Source organism: Athene noctua, chromosome 5, assembly GCF_965140245.1.
Source record: "Athene noctua chromosome 5, bAthNoc1.hap1.1, whole genome shotgun sequence".
NCBI classification, from domain to species: domain Eukaryota; kingdom Metazoa; phylum Chordata; class Aves; order Strigiformes; family Strigidae; genus Athene; species Athene noctua.
In genome coordinates this window covers 43,589,571-43,610,018 of record NC_134041.1, presented here as the reverse complement: position 1 = coordinate 43,610,018, position 20,448 = coordinate 43,589,571, and the positions used below count along the sequence as shown (strand labels likewise).

Here is a 20,448-nt window from a genome sequence, read left to right as displayed (position 1 = left end):
CTGTTTCATGACCTGTCACTGAATTCCCAGTGATAGCTATGAACTGTTCTAATATTTTTGAAGTGATTAAAGGTGACCGGTTTTTAGAGGGGATTTTAAATTGGCTTTTATACACGATCCATTTTTACTTCTTTTTAAAAATATTTACTCCATAATAAATACTCTGAACTGAGAACTCTTGCCTCATTCACAATGAGTTGCACACTTTGGGGTGTTGTTCTTAAAAAAACTTGACTTCAGGTCACAGCCCACATTGTTGCAACACTTCAGACCATTTGAAATCTGTGTCATTATCTGGTCTGTTCTAGCTATATGGGAAGCGTAAGCCACAGTTGCAGCTTCTAGTGTTTCTGCACAAGGTAAACTCACACAAGAAAAAGGGACAAAAAATACTAAGAGAGGAGATTACTCCAGGATTGAGAAAAGCACAAGTCTGAGGTCTCTCTTACAAGACTAGAGTTTGTCCTGTTTTCTCTACGTCAGTGTCTACAGGCCTAATTCCAAATAAAGACAAGGCCTTTGTGTCTTTGCAGATAACATGTAAATAAAATCACAGTTTACACTGCCTTACTTACTTTTCCATGACAGCTTCCACTGCAAGAAGAAATACTTGTCTTTCTGCTAGCCTTCTGAGTGCTACTTGGTATGCCCAGTTCTTCAGCAAATAGAAAATTAGTATTGTCCCACATGAAGTGGCCAGACTATTCCTAGGATTGCTAGGGAAAGGAGATAAATGATCCACTAGGAAAAGTTTACAGCTCTACTCTGTAGTTTGTGACACCTCTGTAAATTGTTAGCAGATGGGTGGCACTGCTCCCAGCTGCAGTTGAGGCACTTCCTATCAGGGGTTTAAACATAAGCAAGGGGATATGCTCACCTCTCAGGAGAATGTTAACAGCAGTTTTGTAATTGCAATAGACTATTGTTACCCAAAAGCATGTTGGAATGACACAGACTATATAAATTCAGTCTCAGAGGCCTATATGAGCTGCTTAACATCTCCCAGAGTGTTTTAAAGCTCTGGAGATTCTGGAAGATGTTTTGGTAGATGTTAAAACTCGTCAACTACACTCATGACTGAATGGATATTTCTCAACTTCCATCATAGTTATAAAGTGTCCCATACATTACTTATTCTTCGCTGACTCTTCACAAAGGTACCTTATGCACGTCAACCTCTGTGCAGTTTGCTAATCACTTTACCACAAAAAGGGTGAGTTAGGGTGCACTGTTTTACCATATCACTACTTACTGTGGTCAAACACTATTGACGACATCTATAGCTGAGTAAGAATCTGGAACTTGTATAGCAGAAGGAATTCTTTTGCTGCAAGAAGTTGGATTTCAACAGACTAAGTAGTGTTCGGAGTCTTTATGTACACAGTCCAAAGGCAGCTCCTGCTCTGTTCCTTTGCAATATCCAGGAGCATCTCTGGACAGTCAAGGGTTTAGGTCTAGACTGAATGTGTTTGGGAATAATGTGCATGTACCTAAACACATAATTCTGTTGCATTAATTCTACAAGTTTCCTAAAAATTAAAAACCCTGGTAATGGTTAAATGTGAAAAAGGTCTGTGGATATTTTCCCAGATCACATAAATTCTTTGAAGTTCAGAGGTAAATTCCTTGCTCTATTAAAATATGTGTAAGTTCTGCTGCTTAGTTCAGTGAGATGATGATTCCAGCAAAGTTATTACCTTGCATGCTTAGGACTTGGATAAAATTTTGCAAAGTTGGGCTAAGTCCTTAAGAAATCTGGGCCAAATCATAGCTTATGTAGAAATTATGGAAGACTGAGGTATAAGGTCTGTTGGGGTTTTTTTGCATATACAACTAGTAGCTAATATTACATATTCTCTCACATGTTCAAACAGTCCTATAAGTATTTGAGAGATATGCAGAAGTCTTACAATAGTATAATTTGCATACAGTAAATAAATCATCCCCATGTAAGGAAGTTATAACTATGCCAAACTTTTCAAGAATGGGAGTGCCTAAGAAAAGAGACTGTCAAGACATAAGTAGTATCACATCATCTCTATCTGGAATCTAACACCTAAAGTTAAGAACTCAAGAGGATGGATTCTCAGCTGTATGTGTTACTGGAGCTAGAGAAGTTAAAAGAATTAGCTTATAATATCCAGAATGAGGAGAAGAGAACCAACAGTTTTACTCATGTGTTAATTCAGTGCTGTATCCAAGACCACTGGCTAAAACCCATAATAGCATTAAATTGGGAAGCTAACTCTGAGACCACCTCTTAACACATCTGAGTGCATTAACAGTAAGGCAATCAACATTGTTGTGTAATGACTGTGTTCATGTCAAGTCACGTAAAATAAAAGCACATAGAAACAGTGCTCTCAAAGGGCTCAGAAAGAGCCTTCCACAGACTAAGCCTAAAAATACGACCCAGTAATTTCCAGGCACTATTAAAGAATGAAGAAATGTTTATTTTTAAATAGTCTCAGTTCCTTCTTTTCTAAATTAAGGACTTATTCCATGCCAACCTCAGAAGAAAGTACTGCACATTAGCTAATAACTAACCCATCCTTTGAGAAATATGTAGTGCTGAATAAACTTGCATAGACCATCAACAGATATAAGTAATACCATTACTTGCAGAGAAAACAGAACATTCACAAACAGGGATATCAAACTACTGGCAGATAAACTGATATTACTATAAATTGATATTACTATTACTGCTAAACAATACTTTGTTACTTAATAACAGTAATTTTTGGTAGCAAAAGGTCTATTTACTGTTGATAATATCAAACCATTATGTGTTGTATTTGTATTTCTTATAGACTACAATGGAAGTTTTGCAAGCTCAGCAGCTTTGTAAGTCCAGGTACTTCTGAATGTCATTTTGCTAGTATGTGAACCACACAGCCTGTAAAAAAGACTACCCTGGTGGGATTTTCATATATAGTGGAATGCATGCATCGAAAATCTGACCCAGCATGTACTATGTCATGGCAGATATGAGCTCGCTCAGCCTTTCAGGTTACAAGACAAGTAACAGGAGAAATTCACTGCTTGTTATCCGATGAAATTCACTGGGGGAAAAAACCCCCAGTTTTTCTACCTTGGGTGGGAATTCCTAAGTAGGGTTTCTTACACCTTCCTCTGAAAGTGTTAGGACTGGCCACAATCTGATTGGACTTGACAGGTTGGTGATGTGATCTATATGACGATTGCTACTTTTCTACAAAAAGTCTGTGTAAGTATTTGTGCTCCTAGGAAAATGCAAATAGGAAGTACTTTCTATTTCTTATATTGAATAAAAGTATCTTTGTCTGCCTCTGGAATACTAAGAAGTCCACACACAGTGTGGTTGTAGGGTGCTAGCTGGGAATAAAAAAAGAGAAAAGAAAAGAAGCCTGGAGATTTTCACAAAGCTCTGGAGCATTCCAAGCATATGGAAAAGTTTGGAGTAGCATTAGCAGTAGTGCCAAATTACCTCTTCTCACTGTAAAGGCTATCTTTTGACTGTGGCAACTGCAAGAGAATACATTTCTAAGATGTCAACTGCCATCTCTTTAATTTTGCAGTCCAGGGGGACAGCGCTACCTTGTTTCCCATGTATTGTCATGCTTGAAATTCAGCCTACAGAGAGCAGAAGGGGAAACAGTGCAGCAGAAAGAAATAAAACTCCTTTGATTCTGAGTGGGGTGGGAGAGCCACATACTGGATATGGAGGGAAGAAGCACAGTTCTTCATTCTGCAGTACTACCAGCTGCATGTTTAATTCCCTGGAGTGCTCCTGCAGTGTCCATACGTTCAGATGTACTGAAAGCAAGCTGTAACTTAAGAGTATTTAACATATTTTACTGCAGGCTCAAAGTTGATTGTAGCCAATTACCAACATTTTAAATATACTTCAATTTATGTTTGCATGTACTTAGTTTGTTCTCCGTTAAAAAACCCAATCATTTTATCATAATGGCTACTCATTTCCTTAGGACTCTGTTGTTTTGGGTGTTTGGGTTTGTTTTTTTTTTTCCCCACAGCTTGTCCCAGAGCTGAATCTTTCCTAAACAACCCTTTCCAAATGAATGTCATCATTGTTATCATTGTCTTTTTCTTCTTCCTACTTTTCTTTTCTGCCTTTTTTTTTTTTTTTTTTTCTAAAGATATTGGCAGCTTTAGATGTTGTCACAGAACAACCAAGCCTGGGACACTGTGGACAAGTGCTGGACAAGATTCTTTACATAGCTCTTTTCTGACAAGGCACCTCAACCCTTGACCTATGGCACCTGTTGTTCTTTGGGCCCTGGATTTACTAGGGAGTTCCCTCCCTGTTCCCTGTATGTCCACACTCCTTCTTGTTCTACTCCTGAGTCTTTATGCTCTCCTGGACTGGAGAGACCCTGAGCAGAATCTAAACTATGCACATTGAGCACATTGGGTTGTTTGTGGGTTAGGTTTTGGCTTGGGTTTTGTTTGGTTGGGGTTTTTTTTGTGGTTTTTTTAGTTTTATTTGCTCTTTTCCTAATGTTCTCTTAGAGACGCAAGCCAAGGTCAGTCCTGGGTTGCAACTCTACTCCTTCCCACTTTGTGGATGATGGAGACAGCTGAATGGCAGCAGCCATTTACTCTTCCTCCTTCCCTCCACAGTGGTGTAGACCATTGCATGATTCAGTATGATCTGCAGAAATGTAATGCAAAGGCCATGGTGTCCCACTCATACACTAAGTTTAGTTGCTTGCACCCACTATTAAAGTTGTGTGAAAAAAGTAAACACAAGCCTCTCTCTACTATAATCAGCATAACTGCTTTGGATTTTTGGACTGGCATAGGGTATCTGTGATATTATTTCTTAAAAAATACTTGTGCTCCTATTGCATTCACTTTTTATTTTTTAAAATAAGAATAACAACACTTGTTTGCTAGCATGGAATGGAACAAAAATTTTCTTAAGCCCATTGCAGATACAAATCCACAAATCCAAAGACCATGTTATCTGTTGTGCTCCCCAGCTGATCAGTGTCCTGGACATAATAATCTCTCTTTCATGTTCCATGTAAAGAAGTCTTCATGTAATGCCATCTGTTCTTGCACTGGCAGGTTTCCTTCCTACCATAATATGTGGCAACTAACATTTATCTTGGTGTTGAACATTTGACAAGAAATCAAAGGGGTCCCCAGACTGTTAGAGCCAGGAGCTTTGGAGGCCCTTTCTATAACCACTTGAAAGCTATTTGCTTTTAGGGTTTGAGCCATGCAAATCTGTGAACCATGATTCTCTGTACTTCAGAACTTAAACTGATGTTGATCCTATATTTTGCAACTAGACAGCTAAAAGGAGAACCAGATTGCAGCATTCAGTAGTGAAGGTTACTGTGTTATCCCCAGGATCCTCCCTCTTGCAAGATGTGGAAAGTAACTGTGTCGAGGTGATACATCCTGTACACAAGTACTGCAACCAGCTCTCAGAAACACATTGCCTGTACAGAGCTTTACTGACAACAGCAAGTGCAGCATAGGGCCTTCCCTGCCGGTTGTCACATTTGGAAATACACTTAGTGATATTATTTTTAACTCTTCCTGAAAGCTACAGAAACACTGATTTCCTATGGGAGCTGAAGGAAGCTGACATCCCAAGAGTTTTGTGCTGTAGATGCATGAACTGTATCTACTCAGATATGGGGGGATTTCTTAAAATGTTTTGCTTCAGTTTAAACTCATATTATTGTTCTCCCTTAGTATTACTTTAAAATTAAAATATAGAAGGCATATTTCCATTGCTAAAAGCAAGTCTATGTTCACTGTCTTTTCACAGACAAAATAAAATCTCCTCCCTTCATGAAACCTCTCAGATACTCAAAGCAGTCCTGTCTGTAGAATGCTTATATGATTTTCCCAAAATAATTTTTCTCCCTCAGTTCTTTGTTCAGAGTCTGTTTTCTTTACCTCATTTTCAGATCTAATTTTCCCTGAGTTTCTATTGCATTATTTTCTCTCTGCCCTCTCTCCCAGTCTCCAAGAGAAATGCAAACCTAATTAAAGACACATGGAATTTTTAGGCTATGTTAGTTAGAGACAGTTAGAAATTGGAAAGGAAATAGGTTTGCAGGAAGCCATGGGAGGTTGTTTCCAGGCTTCTTTTTTGGAAGAGATGCCACAAGTTTACTCCCAACTTACATGAAGGAGATGCAAGGATTGTATCTCACAGTGAGTATCATAAAGCATGTAATGTAAATAAGGTGCATGGGAGTACACAAATAGGTATCTTTAATGTATGCACAATTTTTCTCTTACAGCTTGTGTTTTGAGTGTGAAAACAGGCATGGCGGTTAGAGGTTTGTCTAGCAAGGCAGTCTCTGTCACGTGACTAGATGCAAGACCACTCTACGACCTGACCAGCAGCTGTGCCTCTCAGGTCACTGTGTCCATGGTTGTCCATAGGGTCAGGGCACGATGATGCAGCATGTGTTCTGTTTTCCCTCATATTGTTGCTACTCTGGAAATAGGAACAGTGCTGTGTTTATATGATATGTAGCTTTGTTGTAACAGAGACGAGTCAATTCTAGCAGAAGAAAAGCTCAGTCACACAGAAAAGAGGAAGTAACAGCAATAGCAGATAACCAGTTACTTTTTCTACTGCACATCATCACCCTGAAGGTTCTCATTAGCCTGACACTAATTTTGGTTCTTCTTTCTCGATTTGAGGTGTTAGAGCAGAATCGTTTTACAGAAACAACACAAAGACACACAGAGTCAGGCCACGTGTGTCATCTAACACACTACCACAGCTGACAGTGGACTAGAGTAGATGTCTATGAAAGAGTACAAAAGCAAGGCAAGAATAAAATAACAATTCCCAAAGTACACATGTCCAGTTGAAACCTCTAAAGCTGAGGATCTTCTTGAGGCAGAAATAGTGTCTCTGTGTTTCATAGACCCTGATGGGATTATCTACTGTGAATTTGTTCAAGAAGCTTTTGAACATTTTGGACTTTGTTGCACAAACTTTTGGAATCAATAACATCTTTTTATGATAATATAGTGAAAATGTATCTCTACTAAAAAGTCGTAAGCACTTAACATTCAGAACCCCTTATTTTGTCACTTACAGCTATGGATAGCACATAGTATTTATTTTAATCTCCAACTAAAGTCTGAGCAGTTTAAGTGTGTATTGCAAGGAAGGGCCTTTTACCTCTTTGCAGACTGATTTTTGGACTCCATGATCATGTACAGGGATGGAAGGTGAAAAGCTGAACCAAATCAGGCACTAGGGTTTAAGCCTTTTGAGCAGTAAAATGCAGCTTTCAAACAACAGCCAAAGCAATGTCTTCTTACAGAATAAAGTACAAAATTTCTGTAGTTAGAAACAACTTTATCAAAGTTGCAACATTTCCTATTTTTGACAGCTCTGAAAGCTAATGGTGTAATTTAGTAGCACTCCTGCTAAGTCTTTCACTGATGGCACGTTAGCTGAATCACTATGACTCAACTTTAACATTACAATCCTAATTTGAGAGACTTGTGACTTGAAATTTAGGAGTCCTCATTACAACTCGGATATGGTATCTTTATTTTGGCAGCAGTGGTAGAGGAAAGGAAGGCATGAAGACACACAAGAAGTTGTTTAGAATCTCCAGAGAGAAATGTTGATGCTTTTGCCTAGGACATATAAATAATATACTCTCATATATACCACCACAATATACCACCCTAAAGGAACTCAAATTCAATTATTGTTCAGACAGCAGAGTTAGTTTCAGAAGTTTGAAACACAGTGCAATCAAATCTCTTTTGCCAGTAGAACACAGGATACTTTGTTTAGGCAGTTTGAAAAGAAAAATAGAACCTTTTACCTCCGTCTTGACCTTAACAGAGTCTCCCAGGACAACAAGCACCCTATCTCTTTCACAGGTGTTCTTGCCTGAGATGTTCTTTTAGAAAAACAACTCTTTCACAATGAGTAAGGGAAAATAGCCTACAAATTATTTTCTTTCATAAAAAGCCCACCTCCATAAGAGGGCTTTTCTAATGGCTTTCTCAATTTATATGAACTTGGTCTCATTTGCCTTGATTGTTTCTAAAAGCCATATTTATCCTCATGCTAACAAAAAGTCCTACGCATTGTCTATAATGCAGCCAGTAAAGGTACCATTTACAAAGTATCCTGTAAACAGTGGCTCACTAGAAACGTGAACCACTTTGCAGCCTTTTACTCTGTCAGACTTGCCCCAGCTCATCTGGCTCTGCACTCCTTTGGTCTGTAGGCCACTGCTTCTCTGTGTGCCTGGATGACATGCAGCTACTGCTACTTATGGAAGTCAGAAGCATCGAAAATCTGCAACAGATAAATACAAATCAATCTATTACCTAGTAGTTAGAATCTATTCATCCTCTACTTTCTTGAGGCTTTTTCAAAAGGTCCTCCCTGTGTTAAATGTATATGAAAAGTTCTTGTTAAGCCTTTGAATAAGGATTTACAGAATGTGGGGTCTAAATATTGGTGAATTTAGTTCTCTTGGGAGAGATTGTTCTGGCAGAATTTCAACCAGACCTGGTAGTAAGTCCCACTAATCTCTTAAGCATTCTTATGAGTCTTCCTGATAAATGTGAAAACAGATTGGCATTGCCAGAGTATGGATACACGTTTGGATCTGAGGTAAGTGCACTATTACATACTGAAAAACAGAATTGAAAAAATAGCTGCACTTCTGTTGTTCAGGTGCTAGACAGTTAACATTCTACAATGCTTCTTGCTTCTATCATAGTATTTGTGTTTCGTTCCTTTATTCTGACTAAAGCATTACAGCAGTTACCTTTCTGAACAAATTCTAAGAGCTCATGTACCCCCAAGTATTTTGTCCCTTGCTGTGTGGAGGATGGCTTCCCAAGCTACTACGGCTGCCTCTCTTCTCCCATATTTGGAAGTTGGCCTGCAGTACAGAGATCCCTTGTGGGTTTCTGTTTAAATTCCACAGCCAGTGTTGCACATTACCATTTCCTTCAGCTGATGTAAATCAAATACAGTATGAGTGAAAAATGTGAGTATAGGCTTGGCTAACTGCTTTGCAAGGAAATCTGTAATGAATGCAGAAAGTTTGTCTCAGGAGAAAATGTTTCACAAGCACAGCATGCTTTGCGCAGTGTGACATTGCTGAGGCTATTGACCCTCATTCGGCAGCAGTTTGCACACACTTTACCACTGTGTATCACATTTAATTGGCAATGCTGACACAGTATGCAACAGTAAAGAATGACACACTCGCATGGAAAATATTGTTGCCTTGTATCGGGAGGCATTTTTCTATACACAGAGCCCAAAACCTAAACGTCGATTTCATTTCACCCCTGAAATTTTAGGGCATCTGCCGCAAACTTAGTAGCACTTAATTTTTGCTTCTCACCTTGCAGCAGCTCCAAGACAGCAGAACCCAAACATCTGCTAGTTTTAAAAAATGTTAAAACTTTTATTATTCAAATGTTACTTTTTGTCAGTGGACTGCATACATAATATCATATGGAACATAATACCTGAAATAGGAATTATGCTAAAATATTGTAAGAGAACTAATAGTTTATAGCCAAGCTCCTTTAGGACAGGATTTAAGAACCTCTCATTCCTATCTCTGAATATTCACATGGGTAATCTCACCTGTGTAACTGGGCAAAAATCCAGTCCACTGACACTTGAACCCTACAGGAAAGTAAGGCAAAGCACAGAGATCTTCTCTATGTGTAAGAGAATCACAATTTAATTCTTAATAGCTATGAATCTAACTATAGAGGAGACTAAGGAAAAGATTATCATGTTTTCAGTACACTTTAAGAATATTCTAAAACAAATCTTTTGGACATAACAAGTCATGGGGACAGTTTTTTCAAGCACAGAAGCATTGCATGGATCAATGTAATTCTGGATTCTTCCCTTTCCAACAGGATAAAACTCTTACTATGGTCCTAATGATCTTTAAACCTATGAGTGGCACAGTGTTGAATACACACTGTCCTTTCTGTGACACCATTGCATTTTTATGAAGAACAAAACGTATACCTTCACAGAGCAATCTTACAATGAGTCCTACAGAATTTTCTGCAAGTACAAGGTCCAATTATGTGAAAATAACTGTAGGTTCAGGATCTGAGGGCAGGAAGAAGAGAGTATTTTTGTATTAGGTTAATTTTCTTTCTTACTGTAATTACTCGAAGCTCCTCTGAGGTCTGGGACACTAGAAGAGTTTTAGTCAAGATGAATTAATGAATGCGGCACAGATGAGAAACTCAGAAGTATGTCAATGTGATTTATTCTGTGGATTGAGATCTCCACTGTATACAAAAGGAGTTTATACATATATACAGCAATTTGGCGCTATCTAGCAATTTCTTTTTAAAGTATTGCCTAATTTGGCCATTTAGTACTTGCTGATGGTAGTAAACTCCTATATCTACTAATACAAAGATACAAATCTTTAGTATGTATGCTAAGATAATTATTTAAGACATAATCTATGAAAGAGTTAAAGATCTTCACGATTACCCAGTAAAAAAGCAATTACATACATGCATATATTCAAAGAGTTCATTATTACTAAATATAGTATTATTTTAGACAGTGGCTTTACCAGAAGTCTTGTCCAGTTCAAAGGCTTTGGCTTTGTGGTGAATTGGAACGTACACAAAATTGCAGAAACCCCTGAGCCTGTTCATTCTGCAGTAGGGATATAAATAATTTATGAGACTCCAAACCAGCAAAACACTTAAAATTTCAGACTAATATTATACTTACCAATGCACACATGCTTTAATACTTTGGTAAATCAAATCCAATATGAGGAACTATAGGAAAGGAGTTGATACATACAAGTGCCTAATATTACAGGAGGGAAAAAAAGCCTGCAGAGCTGCAACAGGCACCGAGAAACATGTAGCCAAAAAAATGCTAGTATTGCATATGTCATCTTATAGGCTGATTGGATACAGGGGTCCTTGAAATTGAACTGTACATAATTATATCCAAAAATACTTATTCAAGAACTATCAAGATGTGTTCTTACAAGGCAGAGAAAGAAATTTGAGAACTTACTGTAGGCATCTCAGCTGAGGTATCTCCATTTCAGTGCAAAGTAAAACAGGGAAGCTTAAACTGATCAACAGGAGTGGTTTAAACCAACTTTTCACTTTTTAAAGAAATGCACAAAGGGCATACAAGAAGTCAGTTACCACTTCTCAGCCAGCAAATACAGCAGCTCTGTAAACTGCTTTAAGTAAGACAAGAGTCTTACTACTCCCAAGAAGCATGTACTTGGAAAAGAATCATGGTGCAGCAAAGGCCATTTAAAGCTGAATGACAACATTCAAATGAGGTTTAATATTCTTGCAAGACATTTAACATCCTCAGTTTATTTGCTTCAATTTCCCTGTGTCCATATGTAGACATGACCATAAATATTAACCAAAATCTCTAGTGGTAAAATGAATGTTTAGACTGTTAAAATGGTCACCTACTGTGAATAAAGCACTTAAATTGTTTACCGGATAGTCAATTATATTGACAAGCTTTGAGCCAGCATGCCTATACTCAGAGAACAAGTATACACCTCTCATTGACTAAAAATGGTTTTTGAAAAAATACTGCCATAACAAATGTGATACTCGGTGGGATATATAGGAATAGTTTTTTTCTTTTTTTTTCTTGTAGTGGTACTCATCTATCCAATCACAGAGTCAAGCTCCTGAAAACTACCTGTTGCTTTTTGAAAAACCAAAGTCTATCGTAGGTTCACAGTAATTTTGTCACAAGAGTAGAAAGACTTCTTGTTTGCATTTAGTGTGAATAGACTGTGTAATTTTAACTACACATTCACTATCACGCATGCTTTCTACATACATGAGAATATATTCTCGTCTGGAATTTTTCAGAAGAAAGGTAGGAAAATGTGTTTTTTGAACCTCATTCCTAAGTAGCAATTTCTAGAATAAGCATTAATATATATATACACAAATATATATTTAATATGCTCATCCTTATTTTCTACATGTTGTATGTTCTTAAAAAACATTCTTATGTTGTTACAATTGTTAAGATAGTCCATAATAAACCGCTTAAGAATGCAGTGTAGTTAATAAAATGTTTTGGGATCAGAGCACAGTAACTAAGAAGATATAAAAATAAACTACATTTGCACTCTTTGTTTCCCAGTAGATGCTACACAGATGTATAGAGCCTCTAGCAAGAAACTCCTTAAAGGAGATAGTGAATTGGTAGCAACATTCTCCACAAATCTAAGCCCCACTGTTTTAACAAACTACAGAATGGCAGCTAGGAACCAAGCAGCCTTGTATGACGAAATAAAGGTCATTTTTCAAGAGATGGCTGACAATTGCGATTTAAATTTTCCAATCCTAATAGGCTGCTCCCATCTAGCTCAGATAGTGACTGATGATGAGTCAGTGGAGAAAAATGCTTAAATGTTGGTCTTGTTGCAGTTCCTAGAACACCAACAGCTAAGACCCAGAACTAAACAGAACCTAACCTAGTTTCATGACAGAAGTCATATTTATAACGTCATAGCACACTGACAGACTATTATGGTGAAGCTAGACTGTCATACCTCCTTAGTAATCTGCTCTTTCTTTCCCCTAAATTGTATTTTCTTCAGTGTGAAATGTATTCTTTCTGTGCCAGTCACCTACATGCTAGAGCTGTCAATATAGTAACACCGTTCTATAAGAAACCCACGACAAATTTAAAATTTATGTTTAAGGCAGACATTACCACAGAGAGAATTTTTTTTTTAAACTTCAATCATCCATTGCTTACTCCTTACATTACACAAAGGGCTTGATAAGAACTGCAGAATGCATTGACCTTACAGTCTATGCCCACTGATCAGTCTCCAATCTTCCCAAACCTCATAAAAAGAGACCCTACTCCTTAAATTTCAACATATGCTTAAATTTTCATAACATCAAGACAGTAATGAAATCGAAATTATGGAATATGTGAATACAGTGTTTCTGTAAACTTCCTCAGGCAGCTATTCAGGTGTTATTCAGAAAAGTTAGAAGTTGGTGCAGACAAGGAACAACAGCAGATTATTCCAGGGAAAAGTGATTCATCATAGCCAAGTGCATTTGCCTAGAAAACCTAATCCTTCTCTGCCTAATACTAAAATAACTAATGTAAAATGTAGGTTAGTGCTTAGAGCCAACACATGCACTTCAGTGAAGTATTAATATTAGCAAAACACCTTATAATTACATAAAACTGTAAGTTCATGAAGCTCTTTGAAAATAGGTCTGTTCTGCTGCTGCTGCCACTTGCAGTTGCAGTGCCATGCACCCTGACCACAAAATACAGAACTCTTGGAAAGATACTGTGGAAGGGGCTGCATTGCAGCTACATTGGTTTGTAAGTGTTCCCTCTTTTTCTACCAAAGCCTATCACTTCTGTATCCATATATGTCACCTCAGTGGAAGTAGAAATAAGATTTATTTGCTTCATTAAAAGACTTAATTATGTGTGAGAAAAGGAGAATTTGTTATCCGATTATCTGGGACAGAGAGACATTATGTCCTTGAAATCAATGGAGATTTTTGTAACCAGAAGATCTGCTGACATCCCCGTTCTCTGCAGAAATGGGTTTAAATGGACTCACCTGAGTTCTCATGAAATAGTGAAAGACAATTAAAGAGTGTTTTAAAAGCTCATCCTTTCATTCTAACTACTTTAACTTACTTGAGATGCTAGTCACCACTGTCATGCTAATAATAGATACTACTTCTTAACAGTACTAAGATTTTGAGTGTGTGGAAAGTAAAGGAGGTTCAGCATCTTTTTTTCTCAGTGGGTAATCCACTGTTGATGTGGAATACCATGCTGGAAGAGGACAAAAGAATTCATACATTTCCACCTTGAGTTCAATAAACGGAAAATATTGTGATCAAATCCATTTTTACTTTCTAACAATGTTAAAATCTGGAGATTTAATGAAGCTGTACAAAGTGGAGAAGCAGTAGTAGCATAATTAATGTATAATTACAGACTAAATAGTGCAAAGGGCAAAAAAACCTGATTTTTTTTTTTAAAAGTACCTGTTGCAAAGCTGTTATTCACATGACATCAATGTGACAGGTCTGAATACTGCAAAGGAAAGAGAAAACACTGTAAAAGTGCTACTTAAAAAGAAAAAATACAGCTACATGTATTGCTGTAAATTGTCTGGAATTTTTCCATATGTGGCTTCAAAAATTAGATAGCCACAGCAGGCAGAAAATTTCAGTTGATGGGCCTACAGTACAGTTACATAGTACTGGGCAAAAATTACACCAATATAACCCAAATAGTGAAACAAACTCTCAATACCAACACACCCCCAAATACAAATGCAAACACACATATTTTTGTCCTGTAGACAAGTGAATTTTCAGAAGGGTACCAAAAATGACCATCTGTTCTATATTTTATTTTACTGTAGTAACTGTAGCTATTAGAGCCAGCAGGACAGCCTTTTACAATGGCCAGATAATACTTCTTTTTTTCTTTAAAACATATGCATGCACATGCATGTTTCAGCCAGAACTCAGTATACACGATCCCAGACTTAGAGTAATCTTTTTTAATCAGAGAGCTTATGTGCAAGTCCCACAAATTACTAAATATGTGGTTTGCATACTTCTAAAAAATAGAATTTAGCAGATTATTAGTTCATAACATGGACTAATTGCTTTTTGTAATTCCCAGATGCTGCATATTACTATCCAGAAGGATTTTCACATGTGCTCCTTGTTACTGATCCATAGTATCCTAAAGAAGCACTGCTGGGAATGCATATACTAGAAATGATACGTACATGCTATATAGCCAATAGTTGGCAGCATAAAATACTCCTATGATGCATGGTCGATGTTTTAAGTACGTTTTGAATACCAATAATTTGATTATCTGTTATCAAGCCTACAGGTATACCTCTTTCCAAACAAAACTGGACTGCGCAACATGGAAATTAGTCATCTGACTTCTACTGTTACAGATTCAATAAATACACACACCTAAACACGATTCCCAGCATACTAAAAGAGAACATCAAAAAATGAAATTCAGAGTTAAAGGTGTTACTAAGATTTCTAACCCTGCACAAAACCTTTTTTTCTCAGCTCTTTAGGCCTACAACTTTTAACTATACCTGTAGCTCCAACAGTGACAACTCTGGTACTGGAAGTTATAAAGACAGATCCTTGTGCACGCCAGAAGCCTTACTGTTTGAACTGCTCTTTCTATACGTCCCTGTGTCTGCGGGTAGGACCAGCTGTGTTCAAACACTGCACAGAAAGCATGCTGTTTGCTCGGAAACATTTAGGAGTGAAAGCTAGTCTGACAAGAATATTGATATTTCTTTAAAATAGCAGCTCCGGGACAAAGAGAAAAAAACACCTAAAAGGCAGCAATAATTTTCCAAATCCGCGCTTAGGTTATCAAGGAAAGGAAAAAGGACAGACTGCAAGCCCGCAATCCCTCACTCATATGCTTGATTTTATTACAACGAGTACTCCCCATGTCACAGGAGTTGCTGCACGGGCAGCGCCGGCGAGCGGGCAACGCAGCCCTCCGTTCCGAGCTCGCAGCGCGAGTTTTGCTGAGCCTGGCAGCGGTACTTGCAGGCCCCGGGACACCGCTGCCGGAGGTGACACCGCTGCCGGAGCGGGCCGCCGGGGCAGGCGGCTGCCCTCCCGGCCGAGCCGCCGCCGGGCTCCAGCGTCAGCGCTACGGGAAAGCGGGAACTCACGTCACTCTCCGGCTACGGTCTGTATTCCTTCCCCCAGAGCCACGTCGCTCACCGAAATATATTTGAACGAGCGCCCGTGCCGCCGGTACCACCAGAGATTAAAACGGTGGAAACCGCCGGCCGCGATTCCCTCCCGCCCACCCCGCAGGGCCACCGCCGCCCGGCCCTGACCCCAGGGCTCTCCCAGCCGGGGGCGGCCGGGGCGGCGGCCGCTGTCCCGCCGCGTCCCCTCAGCCGCAGCGGGGCGGCCGGCGGGGCCACCCCTCCCCCCGCGGGCGGGAAGCGGCCTCCGCCGCCTCTCCGCAGGGGGGGCGGAAGCGTCGGGACCGCGCCCAGGGCGGGCCGGGCCGGGCGGGGCTGGCTCCGGGCGCCCCGCGGGGAGGGGAAGCTGTGGGGAGAGCGGGCACGCGCGCGGAGGGCGGCAGCAGCCGCCGCCGGGGCGGGGGGAACAGGTGGCGCTGGCGGCGTGGGGGGAGCACCCCGCGGGAAGCCCCCCGAAACGGCGGGCAGGGGCGGGAGGCGCCCCCTCCCCTCCGCTCGGCCGCTCCTAGCGACACGCACCGCGCCGGCCGCAGCCCCAGGGACCGACCTTCAGCCGCCGGCGCAGCGTGGGGAGGGGCGGGGCGCAGGGATCCCGCCGCCGCTCCGCGGGCGCTCTCCCGGCACCCCGGCTTTAATCGTCGCCTTATATGGACACCAGAATGTCTGACGTCATCCCAACGCTGGGAAACCAGCGCCCGCGCAACCAAGCTTGGCTGGGAAGTCGGGTGGTGCGGGAGAGGCGAGGGGGCGGAGGGGGAGGGAGGCCCTGGAATGTTGATGGACGTGGCATTGCACCACTGGGAGCGGCGGTTCCGGCTTGGCCATTGGACGAGGGCGGCCGAGGGGGAGGGGAGCCGTGGGAGGGGTAGGTTGTGGTGGTTGAAAAGCCGCCGCCTGGCTGAGGAGCGGTGCCAGTGCGGGGTGGGCGATACTAAGGGGAGGCAAGAGGGCAGTGAGTTCGAGTCCCGTCTCTGCGAGCCTTAACTGGCAGCCACCTCTGTGGGCTGCTGAGAGGAGGTTTGCGTGGTGGCTTGGTTTTCTCTTATTCATTTTCCTATTCGCGCGGAGGCCGCGGCTTTCTCTGTGGGGCGCCAGCCCGCAGAGACAGAGTTTGCCAGGAGTTTGTGCGGACTTCGGGCCCCGGCCCCCCCCGCCCTGCCGCCGCCATGCCCGTCTTCCACACGCGCACCATCGAGAGCATCCTGGAGCCGGTGGCCCAGCAGATCTCCCACCTAGTTATCATGCACGAGGAGGGGGAGGTGGACGGCAAGGCCATTCCGGACCTCACCGCCCCCGTGTCCGCCGTGCAGGCCGCTGTCAGCAACCTGGTGCGGGTGAGTAGCAGCGGCCGGCCCGCCTCCTCCGCTTCTCCTCGCGGGAGCAACTTTGGCCGCTGCGGCCAACTCCGGGGTCCTGCGGAGCCCGCCTGGCCCAGCTTGTCACGCACAGGTGCGCTGGGCACCCCCCACCCCACCCCTCCCCCGTCCCGCCCGGCGCCCCGTAACGGAGCGGCTTCCCTGGCGGCGCCTCTGGTAGCGGGGGTCGGGAAGGGGTTAAGCTGGTCCTTTCTGGACCTCTGCGGCTCCTGTCTGAAGCAGCCTTCGGCTGTTCCCGCCCCGGCCGGCGAAGGAGCTCGTCGAGCCGTGCTGCAGGGCAGTGAGTTGTCCGGTACAGTGGGCTGGTCACCATATTTCTGGCCGAAGCCTGCCTTTTTCTCCTCCTGGGGGACAGCATCATGGCAAAGTGCAGTAAAGTGCTCTGATTGTTGCTGTTTATACCGTCCTCTCCACTCAATGCGGAGCATACCCTGAAATGCCTCACAGATGTCTCTGATACGCTGTGTGGTTTTTTGCTGTCTTGGAAACTCCTATTTTAAGTGTATGCACTATAAAAGGCAAAATATTTACTCGGTGTGTTCCTGTCCTAAAAAAACACAAACAAAACCTTCCGGGCATTTGATAATGATTTTATATTGGTGAAGGCTGGCAGTTCGTTAGCAGTGCCTGAGTCGAGGAGAGACAGACCTGTGGTTTCTAGAAGTTTGGAGACGTAATTTGTTCTGTTTGTGAGCTACTGTTTTCTTGTGGGAAGCTAAAGGTGGCTGGAAATGGGCTTGAATCTCTCGACTTCTTTTAGGTAGCTATACATAGCACGTCTTTTTTCTGTATTTGCAATATGGACATTTCAGTCTGAGAAGTGAATGATCAACACATTTGAAACGTTTTAGTTGTATTAGTACTTTTATAACCAACTGCATTTGATACAGAAAGCACTGCATAGTTCTCTATTTAATTATGAATTGCCTGGTAAAACTTACCTTGCACTTACTCTTAAGTTCATTTACAGATAATCTGAGTTCATTTTTGAACATCAGAATTACTTGGTCACTTTGAATCCTATAAAATTCTGAAGTCATTCGTGGCTTTGTGACCAAGCTTTACCTTAAAATAAAGTAGTTGCATACAGTTATAATACTGTGTCACTATTAACTGATGTATTAATGCACTGAAATAATGAGGCTTGTGGGTATAGGAAGCTGGTGTATGATGACTAATGTATGTGATGTGTTTGTCAGATTTCGGCCTCTAGTACTTGCTAATGCTAGAATAACTTGCCGCTTTTGAGGTTTTGCAGTTTACTACAGTGTAACTACAGCTCTTGGTCCCCATGACTCCATGAATTTTGCAGGATGTACTGTCTGAAATACTTGTGTTTCTTGCTGACTTTAGCTGAAACTCTTGTTTTTATGAAGAACAATTGGTCTGCAGCAGTGAACTGATGTAATAATAGGTATATTGGCTGTAAGGGTGTGAAGCCTGAGTGTATGAAATACTTTTCCTTGAAAGGAAAACTTCAGAATAACGCTTTGCCTCTCTGAGTTTAGCCTGTATCACTGGGTTGTGTGACTATTTCTCCCTTTCCCTCTTGAAAGAAACCTGATCTGATCAAATAGCATTTATTAGAGAAATGCAGAAACAGGATTAGTTTCTGCAGCTTACTAATGCCAGCTCTTACTTAATTTTTGAATGGTTTTGGAAACGTGGTTTTCTGTTCTTGCATGCTAGCTAGATAAAAATGAACACTGTTGAATTATTTTTCAGTGTTAATTCACAAATAGCAAATAGAAGTGGTGTAATCTGAGGTGGTACTTAAAAGGCAGATGCCCTGATCTGTTAGAATACAGCTTTGACTACATTAGGAAAAATAGAATTAAAGTTCTTTTTCCTGTCTCGAGCTGTGTTTTCAGTGCGTTGTTCTGAAGGTAAAGGTAACTTATTAAACTCTTGCATGTAGAAGTAAGTGGCAGAAGCTTTTTTGCACAAAAATAACCTTTGATTGGAGCCAAGAATTTGAGGGAGAGGCTTTAGATTAGTGTCACAAGATTAATAATGTCCCAAATTGTTTTTTTTTAAACTGAAGATCTTAATGTTTTTGTTGGCTGATGTTTGGAGTGGATGTGTGCCTCTTACGGGAGGGTTGCTGTTTGGTTTGGTATTTCTTGTAGCTAAAGATGTAACACTGTAAGACAACAGAATTGGTTTTGGGGAGGGAATAATCAAACCCAATAGACAGGGAATAACTTGGAGCTTGTTAAATATACTATTAGTATAGTGGGCAGTGAAATAAAATTCTGCATTCTAACTGGCCAAACTTAACTGGGAGGAAGTGAACCATATGGTGGTTTCCTGGTGGTTTTTTTTTTTTTTTTGGTAATAAAACATTAATCAAACTTCTAGTCTATTTTTAAAAAGAGGGATTTCTATCAAAGATGACTAATGGTGATGCAGAAGACTTAAACCTATCACACATATATCAACCAACTCTATTTCATGGAGAAGAAAAATCTCCACTTTCCAGGAGTAAATTTACAAGCATTTATGTTCAGAGTAATGTTATATTATGGCCAAACAGAAAAAGCAGATTATACTTTGATATTTTAAACTCAATTCACTTACTGTCTTGTATGGATTCTGGCTTTCTATCAGTACAGGTGTAGCCCGCTTTTGTCGTTTCTTTCCACTGCTTCAAAGAACTACTTTAGAGCAGTGTTGGTCCTGCTCTGCCAAATACCAGCAGTACCATGGGTGAAGCTGCTGAGTTTGACAGGGAAATAATTCTGTGCGTGAGAATTAAGGTAATAGAAGGGAACCTGACAAGGGACTTAGTAAGTACACAAAATTTAAATATTGGAGCAGGATGAGCAACACAGGGAGATGTTGGGTTTTTAGAGGCTGGGTTGTTGAACCAGGTCAGTGCTCTGAAAGATCTGATCTGTTTTAGCTGAGATAAAATACTTGACCATTACCCTGTTTTTCTGACCTTCATTTTGACTGAGCTTGAGTTGCCGGATGAAAGTGGCACTAGTGTGAAATGCTCATAAATGAAAGATTTAAGACACTTATGGTCATAGATGAAGTGGCAGAGATCTTTCAGAACTGAGATCTGCTCTGAAAGGCCAGCAGTTCTCTAGGTGATGATGCAGCTTCTGTGTTTCTATCCTCCACGCTATAGGTGCTGTCCTGTTGTATTTGAATCTTTCATAAGTGTCTACATGCATCCAATTTCTATTATTTTCTGTGGGGAAAAAGTGCTTACTCTCTAAATTGTTAATACATCTCTCGAATGTATTCTTAGTGGATGCTGTGAT

General features: G+C 40.9%; 1 protein-coding gene and 1 long non-coding RNA gene across 5 annotated transcripts in view; one reads left to right on the top strand and one right to left on the bottom strand.

Annotated features, from left to right (window-relative positions):
• LOC141960921 (uncharacterized) overlaps window positions 1–16,309 on the bottom strand; it is a 76,252-nt gene extending 59,943 nt beyond the window's left edge. Inside the window, exons 1-5 of one of the 2 annotated variants that reach the window (XR_012633715.1) lie at window positions 15,759–16,309; window positions 15,159–15,294; window positions 14,068–14,116; window positions 10,596–10,681; window positions 4,853–8,314 (exon numbers count right to left, since the gene is read on the bottom strand). This is a non-coding gene — a long non-coding RNA (uncharacterized LOC141960921). Of the gene's footprint in view, window positions 1–4,852; window positions 8,315–10,595; window positions 10,682–14,067; window positions 14,117–15,158; window positions 15,295–15,758 lie in introns of those variants that run through there. The other variant, XR_012633714.1, reaches the window with a different exon arrangement.
• Window positions 15,484–20,448, top strand: part of VCL (vinculin) — a 65,201-nt gene continuing 60,236 nt past the window's right edge. For 2 of the 3 annotated variants that reach the window (XM_074907214.1, XM_074907212.1), the window contains exon 1: window positions 16,725–17,134. In XM_074907214.1, the coding sequence (XP_074763315.1) occupies window positions 16,967–17,134 (168 nt within the window). In that variant the 5' untranslated portion in view covers window positions 16,725–16,966. Of the gene's footprint in view, window positions 15,776–16,724; window positions 17,135–20,448 lie in introns of those variants that run through there. The other variant, XM_074907213.1, reaches the window with a different exon arrangement.